General features: G+C 39.8%; 1 protein-coding gene across 1 annotated transcript; it reads left to right on the top strand.

Annotated features, from left to right (window-relative positions):
- Window positions 1-14,911: 14,911 nt before the first annotated feature.
- On the top strand, window positions 14,912-15,661 carry LOC108944652 (uncharacterized mitochondrial protein AtMg00810-like). The gene has a single exon (XM_018769881.1). It carries the CDS (start codon window positions 14,912-14,914, stop codon window positions 15,659-15,661), a length of 750 nt encoding a protein of 249 aa, XP_018625397.1.
- The last annotated feature ends 429 nt before the right edge of the window (window positions 15,662-16,090 follow it).

Below are 16,090 nucleotides of genomic sequence, written 5' to 3'. Positions count from 1 at the left end.
TAACGGTACGGAAATATAGGAATGCTTTCAAGTTCAATAGTTAAACTGAGTACAAGTAAGATAGATCAACACCGTATGATATGAGGAATATGACATCTCAGTGGAAAACCTCGTGTACTCATGATCACTAATCGCTCGATCACTCGGTACTATTTATCGCCAGTCCAGCCAAGGGATATTCCATCCCGTATATATATACACATCGACTGACAGTCAGTCACTCAGTATCGTATAAGGCCAATCCATCCCTGGGGTAATTGATCCCCAAATGTAAATGACTCGGACAAGATCCATGTCCAGGGAAATTTATCACTAATACAAATAAGTAAGGCAAGTCCATGCCCTGGGAAGTCCATCCCATATATAAATCATCTACTCTCACTGTGGGGGGTGCAGACTCTGGTGGGGCTCCTTCATCCCAAGCGTGATATAAATTCGATATGGCCTGCTACAGGCGGGCAGCCCCGATCTATATAATGATAACGCCTATAAGGCCTACTGCAGGCGAGCAGTCACATACCATATAATAATATATATAAAGCCAATATGGCCTACTGTAAGCGGGAAGTCCCGATCCCATAAATATCCTTACAATGGATGAACATGACTGAGTATGAAATATGCATTTTAAATATCGGCACGTAGCCTAATCATGATGTTTAATACGAGTCTCAGCTCAATTTCCTAACACGTGGAGAATATTTTGATAATAACATGATTCTTTAGTTTTTACAACCTCACATAATTTATTCAAGTCACAATTTCTATGGTGCATGTCCACACGCTCGTCAAGTATTATGTGTGTCACCTCCAAACAATTTATTTAATACCAAATTCGGGGATTCATACCCTCAGAACCAAGTTTAGAAGTGTTACATACCTCAAGTCGTGCAATTCTTTACTCCGATATGCCTTTGCCTCGCGAATCGGTCTCCAAACACCTCGAATCTAGTCATAATTAATTCGATTCTGTCAATACAAATTATTAGAAATAATTCCATATGAAAATACTAATTTTCCAACAAAATCTGAAATTTAACTCAAAAATCTCCCGTGGGGACCACATCTCGGAACCCGACAAAAGTTACAAAATATGAACGCCCATTCAACCACGAGTCCAACCATACAAATTTTACCAAATTTCGACATCAACTCGACCTCCAAATCTCAAATTCTTTTTGAAATCCCTAGGCCCAAATCCTCTAATTTTACCTCAAAAACATGTAATCTAGTCGAAATACTCAATGATAATCTAATATTATTGACTAACAATGATCACAAGTGACTTACCTCAAGATTTCCCGTGAATACTCTCAGAATAATCACCCAAAACCGTGCTTATAATGTCATAAAATGACAAAAATGTCGGAACTCCTCTGTTTTGTACACTGCCCGGTGCTTTTGCACCTGCGGCTCAATTTCTCGCTTCTGCGGCGAAGCTTCCACTTCTGCGAAGGCACGCCCAGTCCCCGACTCGCGCACCTGCGGGTGCGCTTCTGCGAGCCACTCACTGCGCCTACGACCACGCACGTGTGGAAAAATCATCGCACCTGCGAGCTCTGCCCAACTCCCTTCACGATCGCATATGCGCTCCTAATATCACACCTGGGAGAAAAATTCCACAGGTGCTATTGCACCAGAAGACTAAAATTTCCACATTTTTCATAAGTCCGGATTTGATCTGTTAACCATCCGAAACTCGCTCGAGGCCCCCGGGACCTCAACCAATACACCAACAAGTCCTAAAACATCATATGAACTTAGTCGAGCCTTCAAACCACATCAAACAACACTAAAACACGAATCACACATACATTCAAGCCTAATGAACTTTGAAACTTCCAATTTCTATAAATGACGCCGGAACCTATCAAATTACGTTTGATTGACCTCAAATTTTGCACACAAGTCATAAATGACATAGCGGACCCATTCCAATTTCCAAAATTGGATTCCGTCCCCGATATCAAAAAGTCAACTCCCCGGTCAAACTTCCCAAAAATTGAACTCTCGCCGTTTCAAGCCTAATTCCACTACGGACTTCCAAATCACAATCCGGACATGCTCCTAAGTCCAAAATCACCTAAAGGAGCTAACAGAACCATAAAAATTCAAATTCGGCGTCATTTACACATAAGTCAACATCCGGTCAACTTTTTCCATCTTAAGTTTTTGATTATGAGACTGAGTGTCTCAATTCACTCTGAAATCCTTCCGGACCCGAACCAGCTAACTCGGTAAGTCATAAAATAACTATAAAGCATAAATTGAGTAGTTAATAGGGGAACATGGTTATAATAGTCAAAACGACCGGTCGGGTCGTTACACTTGTGCACCTACTCGTGCTACCATAACCTAGTTGGGCACATTAACTCGAGCCGAACTGAAGGTCCTCCCTTTTATTTAGTCAATAAGCCTTAGAACCAAATTCCAACCTCCGAATATCTCTACAAGACCTGATTCTAACCAAAATGCTTCTACCTACGGAATACCAAATATCGGCCACAAGCATGCCAAGTGTAAAAATACAACTCTAGGGAGACGGATAGCGCAATACGCCATGAAACCCAAGCACAACTAAGGTGCGATAAATGACCTGCATCTCGAGAGCCATCCTGCTCGTATAACACCATAAGCTACACGGGATGTCAACATGTGCAAATTATCAAGCCACCTCAATCTGACACAACTTCCACTGTTCACAACCGAAGGACTAGGGCGCCTTCCAGGGATAAACTCTCACATTAGCGACAATACCAGAATCTCCATACCTGGTTTTAATCTTTAACAATCAAGTGACTAATATGTCATACTTATACAAACTTCTCATGGGGCACGCTCCCACGACCTTCCGCACTAGGTAGCAAAATCTGCACCTCCATTCCACCAACTGTACTAATTCTGTAAGGCGTATCACAATCCGCAAATCAATACACAATGCCCCTTCCACAGAATACCATTCTCAGGAGACACTAAGATAACACCATATTACTCTAAACATCTAAATTCTTCCATGCTCATACGAGCCCGTGACATTCTTGTCAACACCGAACCGCAACCTTGATTCTAAACTTTCAAATTCCCATGCCTCTCACTGCACCTATCATGCTGCTACGCTAGAATACCAGAATTCATCATAACCCCAAAATTACCAGTAGAATAAATAATTCATTGGCTAGAAACCTTTCACTTAGCTCATTTCAGAAGAGCCAATGCAACACGCAACTGAATTCCCAAACCGCAGAAAATACAAACCTCAAGTCATGATCAAAATCGCCGTGACTCCTCCGGAATCCATTTACACCACAAAACTATTCGAATCCAATAATTCCCAAATCAATCAAGTTATGGTGACTGCCAAGCCCGCACGCACAACTACAAACCACGTGTATGACTTCACATGCTGAAGGAACTGATCATTGCCACAATCATGCTGATTCAACCATTATTAACCAATCCAACTTCTTTCAATTTACTCTAGGCTTGCCTCAGAAATAATAATAGCTCCATTCAAACATACGAACACGATCCGCACTCATCCCTAGTTACCCGAATCGCGAGACCATATCGTCTCAATGCCCATGAACCATCTCATACCCTTCTCAAGCGCACAATAACATCTACAACTAGTATACCCGTTCTGCAAGACCTTCCGCAATTCCAAAGCTATCTCTTCCCTTCCTCCAATACTGCACCACATACCCGATGATAACATAGAACATTCCAAGTCTCATTCATAATCCACTTTGAAAACCCGATCCTTAACCACATAACAGGCCCAAAATCCTTAGGCACTACAATTTAATTTTGGAACCCACTAGGACCGTTGTTAAGAGTCACTCACTCTGACCTGATCCCGAATATAACCAAACTTCAACGCCCTGCTAGCACATGAACACCCCCTCAAAGAGGTAACCAGCTGAATTATTTTCCTTGTACATTGCATCCACAAGAAGCATAAACTCTGGGTCTTCCCGAAACCTCCGCCTCAATCGATAAGGCAAAGTATAGCACACATTCATCAAGTTCTTTGCTGGATTACCCCTAATGTTTCCTTTTCTTAGTCACAAATAATCCACCAATGCACCGATAACTAGAAGATGCACAAGCCGACAACCACGCGATCCAATCATAGATGGTGGGGCTCCCCCACTTAGCTTTAAGCTACCGTCACCTAATGTAGAGCCCACAACCATTCCTCCTCCTTATTTACCATGATCTCGTACCGTAAACCCGCCAGATTCTCGAAATCCTTCTGTTAAGCTTTCCATGAACATTCTGAATCATCAGCCACAATCACATATTCGACCTCTTACCAAGTAGCAAGTAAAATTCTTCGTAGAAGCTTCATCATCATCACATAACTGTTATCTTACTTACAGGAGATAACCCACTTGTGAAACTCGATGCCGACATCTTCCAACGACGCTGCACTGGTGCAGCTACCACGCATTCAGTAACCCTCCTGAGCCCATGCTCGTCCACCAGCTATACAAGTCTGTTCCTTTCTTATTGACATCATCTGAGAGTTAAATAATATCATCCAACTCAAGTGATATTGCATCTGAAATGATAATCAAATCTTCACACCCCTCTTCATTTCAAGCAAATTCTTTCTGCCATATTCAAACTTTCTTCGTATAGTAACCATCATTCCAAGTAAAATACGTAGACCAAATCACCTTCCATCACGATTTCCAAACCGTCCTACACTTACTCAAGGCACGCGGCTATCGTACCACATAATCCATATGCTAATCTGCCACTCTTATTTCGGTTAAACCACCTCCTTTAAGCAACTTCTCAATCTCTGCTTTTCATACTTGACCCGCTAGTACTTTAACCACCGCGAAATGCTTCCCGCCATGTCCTCCCTTATACTTTGATGCCTGAACGTTGCATCAAATCAAAATCCATCTCTGTAGCACCTGAACCAATAAATTATTACCGACTCTAAGCCTCTTCGAAGATCATATCTCTCGAGCCATAAACATTAAAAATAATAATTCGATTCTGAACCGCTGCACACCGCTATCTCTGACAACCGCCCTTCAGGCACCATTTCACAACACCCTGCCCCGAAGGCAAAATCAAAGGAGACCATAACACAGGTGAACCGTAATGCATTCAACAAGGATGACGACACCGCATCACAATGAAATTTTCACCACGCTTGAAAATATCAAGTCTCGTTACTCCATCGATCAAAACCTGAACATCCATAGCCCGATTGCCTTTCCTTTGCTGGAATTAAATGATGAACCAATAAATCATGTACTGAGAAATCCTCTTTTCGAGTCATTCACTGTCGCGATCCAAAAATAAGCACTCTACCATTACACAAACACGGTGCGATAACAACTCATGAACATCATAGCAACCTGTACATGGCCTCAAAACTATAAGGACTACAGATACTGAGCCGAAACGACCGAACATACTTCCGCAAGGCGACGATAATAGCCCTCCTAAAGACGTAGGGAAAAACATCCTACACTACATCTGCAGTACCACCACAACTACTCGATACCCAATTTATAACAAGCGCTTCACGTCGCATAAGATCGAGTAGGAAGGAAATAAAGGCACAAGCCTCAATGGAATCAAATCGCACGATGAGAAATCAAAAAGTGAAGTGCTCCTAACAGCCCCATAGCCTCCCGAAGATAAGTACAAACGTCTCTGTACCGATCCGCAAAACTCTACTAGACTTGCTCATGACTCGTGAGACCTAAGTGAACCTAACGCTCTGATACCAAGCTATCACGACCCAAAATCCACTATAGGTCGTGATGGCGCCTAACGCTGCCTTCAGGCAAGCCAATAATGATTTGCCAATTTAATTACTCATTTTAGTATTTTGAAATCATAATTTTTCCTTAATTAAACAGTATAAAATAGAATTTACAGGGTAAACGATAATATTTACACTAAACACAATAATGAACAATCCGAAGGAACCCCTAGAACCCGGTGTCACAAGTACATGAGCATTTTCTAAGAAGTACAACAACAATACAACATCTATCTAGAATGTAAATAAGACAAGATAAAATAAATAGTACGATGGAGACTCGATGGACTGCGATGCATATCCTGGGTTGAAGCTCACATAAAGTCTCCTTAACAGATGCACTTGTGCGCCAAGATGATCTCCAAATGAACTTGTCAAACCCTTCACATTTAGTGCAGAAGTGTAACATGAGTACGTAAATCAACGCGTACCTAGTAAGTATCTAGCCTAGCCCTGAAAAATTAGTGACGAGGGGCCGACGTCGACACTTCCTAGAGGTCCAAATAAATGACATGATAATTCATAACAGATATGAAGTACACAGCAATAGTGGAGTGAATCTGTAATTTCATAATTTTCCAGTTATTTCCTTTAAAGTATAAATTTCTCGATCTTGTATTCTACCTTAATGGTTCAAAAAATGCCAAATGTCAACACCAAATAAATAAGGAATACCATAAAATGCTAGGCATCACTGGAAAGTTTATCTCGTGAACATTCGGACTACTAGCGATATAATGCACGATTCCGCCGAGGTCGTTCGGCCCGATCCAAAATAATGTGTACACTACCGAGGGACGAACGGCACGATACATAGATGCATCCATATACTGTCGAGGCGTTCGGCCCGCTCCACAAGAAAAGGAAGGAAGTTACCAAATTACGAGACACGTGTTTACAATATCGTACATGAGTACAAAATGGATATAATCATTACCGATTCTCAAATAACTCGCCCATAACTCAAAATGTTAAGGCTTGGCCTAGTATACATATATTTATTTCTAAATCAATTTCATTTATAACTTCAATTAATTAATCCAGCAAAATGAGTTCAAATAATTCAAATATTACATGTTGTAGCTACGTGCAGACTCTCGTCATCTCGTGCGTACGTAGCATCCACAACTAGTTGCACATAACAATAAATATCACCTAGGGGTAGTTTCCCCCTCACAAGGTTAGACAGGAGACTTACCCCGCTTCGAAGTTCCACAACCGACTCCAAGACTCTCTAACACTTCAAACCAAAGTTCGTCGATCCAAAACTATTCAAACAAGGTGCAACCCATTCAAAATATACTCTAATACCCACAATTAATCAATTTAAACAACTACCAACTCTACTAAAAATATATATAATCAATCCTTGTGCCCATGCGCTAGGATTCCGAAACGTTTCGAAGATAAACTTTACCCATAATACCACGAACTCAAATATATAACTTATTCCAAATTCCATGTCCAATTTCGCGGTTAAAATCCAAAACTAACAATTTTAGGTTTTCTATCAAAATCCCACATTTTCTACTAATTTTAATGTTCTAATCAACATGTAAATCATTTATTTAACGTGTAATAGGCGGGAATCACTCACCTTTTTTTTCTTGAAGAAAATCTCCCCTCGAAGCCCTCCAAAATCGCCCCAACCAAGTGAAAAATGAGAGCAAATGGGCCAAATCCCGCTTTTATAAAAACATCTCTGGCCAGACAACTTTTCGCATCTGTGGATCGGTAGCTGCTTCTGCGGGAAAAATCTCGCTTCTACGGAAGCCCACTGTCAGCAGACCATCGCATCTGCAGATATTCCTCCGCTCCTACACAACCGCAGGTGCCACACAACCTCGTGCATCTGCGCAAATTCCTGCACCTGCAGCTCTGGCCTCACTTCTGCGCACACACATGTGCATTGCTCGCCTCCGCTTCTGCGACTTACCGCCCAGGCTGCCCAAGTCGCTTCTGCGAGGTTGCTTCTGCAACCAAACACCCGCAGAAGCAGTTGCACCAGCATCAGAAATTTCCAGCAACTCTACCAAGGCTCAAATCGATCTGAAACCCGTCTCAAACTCACCCGAGGCCCCAGGACCCCGTCCAATCATACCACCCATTCCCAATACATGACACGAACCTACTCGAGGCCTTAAATCACATCAAACAACATCAAAACTATGAAACGATGACCAAAAGCTTTCTTAAACTGTTCAAACTTCCAAACTTCGATGAACGCGTCCAAACCATACCAAAACATTCTGTAATGATGCCAAACTTTGCGTACAAGTCATAAATCATAATACGAACCTATTCCTAGGCTCAGAGTCCCAAACGGATATAGATAACTACAAAGCCTTCTTCAAACCAAACTTAGGAAATCCTTAAACCTTCAAAATATCAGCCTTCCATAATAAGCACTGAAATGCTCCCAGGTGATCCGATGCTCGACCCGAATATACGCCCAAGTCCAAAATCATCATACGAACCTATTGGGACCTTCAAATACCTATTCCGAGGTCGTTTGATCAAAAGTCACACCTTACTTAATTCTTTCAACTTAAAGCTTCTGAAATTAGAATTTTCTTTCCAAATCAATCCCGAACTTATAGAAATTCAATTCCGACCACACGTACAAGTCATAATACCTGAAGTGAAGCTACTCAGGCCTCAAACCACCGAACGATATGCTAGGGCTCATAACGACAGGTCGGGTTGTTAAAGAAGGTATGTAGACTTGTTAAGTCATTTTACGGACTAAAACAAGCACCCAAACAATGGAATGCAAAATTGGATCAAATAATGTTGTAAAATGATTTTAACATAAATGAATGTGATAAATGTGTGTACATTAAAAATGTTCCAAATCAAATAGTCATTGTTTGCCTATATGTGGATGATATGCTAATAATGATTAATGACATTGCCAATATAAATGTGACTAAGCATATGCTAACTAGAAAGTTTGATATGAAAGACTTAGGAGTTGACGATTTAATCTTGAGTATTAAGATCCATAAGACTCCTCAAGGTTTGGCATTGTCGCAATCTCATTACATTAAAACAGTGATCGAATAGTTCAAGCACTTAGATTTTAAAGTTATAAAGACTCCAATTGATATGAATCTTGCACTTGCAAAGAACAAAGGACAAAGCATACACAATTGGATTATGCTCGATTGTTGAGGAGTTTAATGTACATCATGAATTATCCACGACCTGATATAGCTTGTGCAGTAAGTAAACTAAGTCGTTACACAAGCAATCCCGACCAAACTCACTAGATGAGAATGAAACAAGTTTTGGGGAATCTAAAATATACCCAAGACTATGTATTGCATTACAATCATTATCCCACGGTTATTGAGATATATAGTGATGCAAATTGAATCACCGGATCAACAGAAACAAAATCCACAAGTGGATACATTTTTATCATTGGTGGAGGAGCAGTGTCTTGGAGGTCGTCCAAACAGACATGCATCGCCCGCTCTACAATGGAGTTTGAGTTTATAGCTTTACACAAGGCCGGTGAAGAAGCTCCAAAATTTCTTGGAAGATATTCTATTTTGGCCAAAACCTTTGGTACCTATATGCATATATTGCGACAGTCAAGTAATAATAGGAAGGGTTGAGAATATTATGTATAACAAAAAATGCCGTCATATACGATGAGGACATAAAGCCGTTAGGCAACTACTCTCTAGGGGAATTATCACAATTGACTACACAAAGTCAAGCGATAATGTATCGGGTCCACTTACAAAAGGCCTAACTAGAGAGGTAGTTGAGAAATCATAGAGGGGAATGAGACTATGGCCGAGGACAAGTCAATGTGGCGGTAACTCTACCTAGAAGACTTTAGATCCCAAGATTTAGGTTCAAGGAGATCAAATAAAGTCATTAGTGACGGTTCAACATTGTCAAATAAAACTTGGTCCATTCACATGATAAAGACAATGTCAAGTAACAAGGATAAAGCGTTAAGGCTTTTTAATGATTTTTAAGTTTGATACAGGATATATCAAATAGTGTATCTATGGGATAACACGTTTAGGAATCACCTATGTAAGTGTGGAGTGTAAGCCGCTTCAAGGAAAATTTTATAAGGACGGTTCTCTATGCACTTATTAACCATGTGGTATTCATGGCTGAAACGAACACAACAATGAGAACCAAAAACGGTTAAGGATTGATGTGTGACTCATAATTGTCTAGGTATATACCAAAGCTCGATGGTTCAAAGATATCAAATCTACCAATTGACCGAGTATATCCGACATATGTTCACTACGGAAAGTTCAAAGGGAAACCTACTTATGTAGATGCGATGAACCCTTACTTGCGAATCACACAAGGTTTTTGCATGTTTTTTTAAACATATTACCATTCCTCATTCATGTGGGGGATTGTTAGGTTTTGTGAATGGGAAATGGAAGAGGTACCTTTTGAATTGCACCTCTTTATCTCACCCTTTCATTGTCTATAAATTCAGAGGCTTAGCCTCATTTTTAAAATATGGAAAATCTGAAAACTTATCCCCTCTTTTCTACATTGTTGCATTATTTTTTAATTAAATATAAGTGTCAAGTATGATTTGCTTCATTTTCTGAGTTGGCTGAAGATCTGTGTTTTGTAGTGCCGCTATCACAGAATAGTTATTTCCTTCTATCTTGGGAGGAATTAATCTATAACCTTGGGCAACAGTGAGGGGATTAGATTCCTTAAATAAACACAAGCAACTTATGGACTCAAAATTATTTTATGTTTTGTTTATTGAACTAATATTTTTTCCATCTTTGATTTTCTGATTTTGAACACAGATTACCAACAAAAGGTCACATAACTAAAATAACATTTATAATAAACGAAAAAACTAAATCTCTTGTTTGTTACGTGCAATTCTGACTTTCATTTTGTTCATAATTTTGATTTTTTAAAGTACAAAATAACAAACCTATTATATTCTGCCGCAATATTTTCCATTCTTAATTCATTCTTTTACGTCAAAAACTATTGGTTTAAAACCCATGATGCATCTTTTTCGGAAAGCAGGACTAAAAATTAAACCAATTATCTCAATACAAAACCAAAGAATAAATATCTCTATTTTACATTATTCGGTTTTACTAAATATCGAGTAGGTGCTGGGAATTAACGTATGTAACTTTGTTTTTTGAAAAGTAAAGAAAAACATCAGTTTGAACTGCAAATACATGATTACCATACTCCTTTAATTTCGTAACAATAACTTGTAGAAGAGTAGTGAGCTAGTGCAAGCTGTGGCTATAGAATACTGTTATATTAAGTTGTATTATTTGTATAGTCAGTTAGCTAGTTAGGATGTTAACACTGTAGAAAGGCGGTTAGCTCTACTGTAGCTGTTAGTGTATAAATAGCTCTTATATAAATACATTTCATTTTTAAGAAGAAAATAATGGAAGTTCTTCACTTCTCTTAGAATTTCTCTCTCTAAACTCCTCTCGTTTTCTTCCCCATTCATCCTCACAACTGAAGCTTCCAGCTATGGATGTTATCATGGTATCAGAGCCAGCGTCGCGAGTCTACGGCCACTGAATACTTTCAATTCCCCTCAACTTTGGAATTAAATCATCTGTACTTGCGTTGGGTTCAAAACTAGGGTTTTGTAATTTGAACTAATTCTCTGCAAATCAGAGCAATTGTGCAATATCTCTAAGCTTATCTACAATTTCCATGGCAATTGGCGAGGAAATCAGTACCATACCAGTCGGACCAACCACAGGAACTTCTGACGATACAGTTGTTCATATTCGTGGAAATGTATTCCCTACAATTGATCATTACCATCATCTAACCTATAACCAACTGACACTCCAGGTAGCTCCTTAATCTCTCTTCAGTTAACTGGATCTGAGAACTATGCCATTTGGAGTAGATCTATGAGAATTGTATTGTTAGGTAAAAGCAAACTAGGTTTTGCTGATGGTAGATTCCCTAAGTCTAGGTTTGAGCCGTAATTACATGATCAATGGGAAAAGGTAAATGCTATAGTGTTGTCCTGGATCATGAATGCTATAAGACCAGGATTGTTAAGCAGTTTAGTGTATGCTTCAAATGTACATAAAGTATGGGAGAATTTGAAAGAAAGGTTTGATAAAGTGAATGGTGATAGGGTGCAAAATCTGCATAAAGAGATTCACTCTCTTACTCAAGGAACAATGACGGTTACAGACTACATCTCTAAACTCAGAGACCTTTGGGATGAGTTTGATGCTATAATGTCATGTCCTAGTTGCCCCTGTCCTGAGGCAAGGAAGTATCTATAGCACTTTGAGTACCAAAGATTAATGCAGTTCCTAACATGTTTAAATGAGTCTTACAGCCAAGAAGGGAGTCATATCACAATGATGTATCCCACACTATCTGTAAACAAGGCATACTCCATGATCATAGATAAAGAGAGCCAAAGAAACCTTGCTAATTTCACACAAGTCTCACAGGTTACTGAGTCAATAGAAAGCACCGCCTTGGTCAGCAATAAGGGAGGAAACTATGCTGGCACCAATTTCAAACCTGGACCAAAAAGAAATATACATGCGTATGAGTACTGTCATATGAGGGGCCATACTAAGGAAAACTTCTATAAGCTAGTTGGATATCCACCAGATGTCAAGTCCAAAAGGAGAGCAGGAGCAACTGGAACTGGTAACTCCTATGCAAATCAAGATGGTTGGATGACACCTCTTACAGGAGATACAGCATGTGGAGTTAATGGTGCAGCCAAAAGTGTTGGAAAACGTGGGAAACAACCACCTATTAGGGGAGGTTTCACCTCTATGGCATCACCAGCATCTCGGCAACAAGTTCATGCTGCCTTCTTCACACCAGAGCAGTATCAACAAATCATTCAAATGCTCAACATGGGATCAGATGAAGGATCCTCAACCAAGTCAACAACTGCAGGTACAGAAACAGATCTTATGTCTATCTATAGTGATAGAGAATGGATTTTGGATACAGGTGCATCCAACCATATGGCCTCTAGCTTATAAATGCTAAAGGCATACAGATTAGTACCAAAACCAGATAGAAGCAATGTGCATCTACCTATAGGAGGTGTAGTATCAGCTACACACAGAGGATTGGCCTTTGTGTTTAAGAACCAAGACATATCTAATGTGTTGTACATACCCGAGTTTAAGTTCAATCTTCTCTCAGTATCCAAACTCACTAAAGAACTGAAATGCTTGGTAATGTTCTTTCTTGACTTCTGCATATTCCAGGACCTCTTCAATGGACAGGTGAAGGGGATTGGTAGGGAGAAACATGGACTATATGTGTTGCAGGAGAAGCAAGTGAAGACCTCATATGAGGATTCTAGACAACAGGTGAATAATAACACCAGCACAGTTTCTATGTATAAGACTAGTCATGCTTACATGTCTGCTATATCAGATTCTAGTAGCCTATGGCATAAGAGACTAGGTCATGCACCATTAGAAGTAATAAAGAAGCATGAGTTTCTTAGACATTTGAAATCTGATACGCATCAACATTGTATTGTTTGTCCTCTTGCAAAACAAACAAAGTTGCCTTTTTAGCTGAGTAATATTGTGTCTACCTCTGTTTTTGATTTACTACATTGTAATATTTGGGAACCCTACAGAGTTCCTACCTATGATGGCAAAAGATTTTTTGTTAATATAGTAGATGACTACACTAGGTTCACTTGGATATTTCTCCTCCACTCAAAGTCTGATACTATAGTAGTTCTTAGGGAATTTTTTGCTAAGATTAAAAACATTTTCAGTGCTTCTGTTAAGATACTCAGAATAGACAATGGGAGTGAGTTCTTCAGCACTGACTTCAAGGAATTCCTATCTATATATGGGATTTAACATCAAAGTACATGTGTGTATACTCCCCAGCAGAATGGAGTAGCAGAAAGGAAACACAGAACTATCCTTGAAATAGCCAGAGCATTGAGGTTCCAAGCAGGCATCCCTCTTAGATTTAGGGTGAATGTGTTAACACTGCTGTCTATCTACTGAACAGGCTACCATCAAGAGTCATCAACTTTAAATCCCCATTTGAGATGCTTTATTTGCATGCTCCCTCTCAGAGTCACCTAAAAGTATTTGGCTATCTCTGCTATGCAGATGTCCCTAAGTGCATGGATAAGTTTTCTTCTAAAGCCATCCTGGGATATTCTTTTACAGAAAAGGGATACAAACTATATGATCTACAAAACAAGACTCTCTTAGTAAGTAGAAATGTGGTGTTCAAAGAGGATATCTTTCTCTTCAAACATCTAAACTCTATAGGTACTCCTATATTTCTAGTTTTGGACCTGCTACCATCAGCTGAATCTATTGTAGAGATGTCTCAAACTCTCACAAATCAGCCTAGTCCTATAAATGATTCAACTGAGGGGGAGGTTTCATCATCTCCTCAGGTTCCTGAACAAGCTCATGTAGAAATCATCTCATATTCACCTACAGATGTTAGTCCTTTACCTGAACCATCCAACTCTATGGAGCTCAGAAGATCTAGCAGACTAAGCAAACCACCAGTGTGGCTACAAGATTATGTCACTAAACTAGTGGGCAACTCTTGTGCATATCCTATTTCTTCTTGTGTTACTTACTCACACCTGAAGCCATCTTATAAGCACATGGTGGCTCTTCACTTAGATGTATCTGAACCTAAGACCTTCAGAGAGGCTGTTTCTGATCCTCAATGGGTGCAGGCAATGAAGCAGGAAGTTGTAGCACTTGAAGATAATAACACTTGCTCTATTGTAGACTTCCCACCTAGCAAGAGTCCCATTGGATGCAAGTGGATATTCAAGGTTAAATATAGAGCCAGGCTAGTGGCCAAAGGATACAGCCAGAGAGAAGGTCTAGATTACACTAAGACCTTCTCCCCTGTGGCTAAGATGGTGACTATTAGGTCCATCATTGCTTTGGCTACCTCTAAGCGCTGGTTGATCTACCAAATGGATGTCCACAATGCATTCATCAGTAGTGATCTCCTTGAGGAAGTGTACATATTCCTGAATGTTTTGGCAGACAAGGGGAGATAGAGAATGTCTGCAAATTGCACAAATCACTGTATGGACTTAAGCAGGCCCTAAGACAGTGGAACATGAAACTAACTAAAGCCCTGGTGAAGATGAGATTCAAGCAGAGTCACTTTGACTATTCTCTGTTCACTAAAAGAAAAAATAATGACATTGTGGTTGTCCTAGTGTATGTAGATGATTTACTCATCACTGGTACCAATCCCAATCAACTAAATGAGATAAGAAATTATCTGCAGACCAGGTTCAAGATAAAAGATCTTGGTGAGTTGAAGTTCTTCCTGGGGATTGAATTTGCAAGGTCTAAGGAAGGCATAAGGATGAATCAGAGGATGTATGGCATGGAATTAATCTCTGAATCTGGCCTAGGTGGAGCAAAACCTGTTGGAACCCCGCTTGAAATGAATCAGAAACAAACTTCAACAGAGTATGACAGCTGGATGAAAACAAATGCTGAGGATGAGATATTCAGGGATCCTAGTAGCTTTCAGAGGTTAGTTGGAAGACTATTATATCTCACCATGACCAAACCTGACCTATCCTTTACAGTGCAAGTTCTCAGTCAATTCGTGCATTGTCCAAAGGTGTCACACATGAAAGTTACTCTCAGAGTGGTGAGGTACATCAAAGCTGAACTTGGACTTGGCCTGTTTATGCCTGCTAACAATACAAACAAACTTACAACCTATTGTGACTCAGATTGGGGAGCTTTCCTACAAATAAGAAGATCAGTCACTAGCTACTTAGTCAAGTTTGGGAGTGTCCTTGTATCATGGAAGTCTAAGAAACAGGCTATCTCCAGGAGCTCAGCATAAGCTGAATTCAGAAGCATGGCTACATGTGCAGCTGAAGTGACTTGGTTGATAGGGTTGTTTGAAGAACTTGGTGTGAAGCTAAAACTACCTGTTGATCTCTTATGTGACAGCAAGGTAGCTATTCCGATTGCTGCCAATCCAATCTTTCACGAGAGGACTAAACACATAGACATAGACTGTCATTTTGTGAGGGAAAAAATCCTACAAGAAGTTATGAGAACTGAGTATGTACCTACCAAAGAGCAACTAGCTGATCTGTTAACTAAAAGCTTGGGTAAGGTGCAACATGATTACCTACTGGGGAATCTTGGGCTAAAGAACTTGTTCAAGCCATCATCTTGAGGGGGAGTATAGAAGAGTAGTGAGCTAGTGCAAGTTGTGGCTATAGAATACTGTTATATTAAGCTTTATTATTTGTATAGTCAGTTA

The sequence above is a fragment of the Nicotiana tomentosiformis genome, chromosome 3, assembly GCF_000390325.3.
Source record: "Nicotiana tomentosiformis chromosome 3, ASM39032v3, whole genome shotgun sequence".
Taxonomy (NCBI): Eukaryota; Viridiplantae; Streptophyta; class Magnoliopsida; order Solanales; family Solanaceae; genus Nicotiana; species Nicotiana tomentosiformis.
Note: the sequence above shows the minus strand (reverse complement) of the source record. Positions and strands in the feature narration are given on the sequence as shown.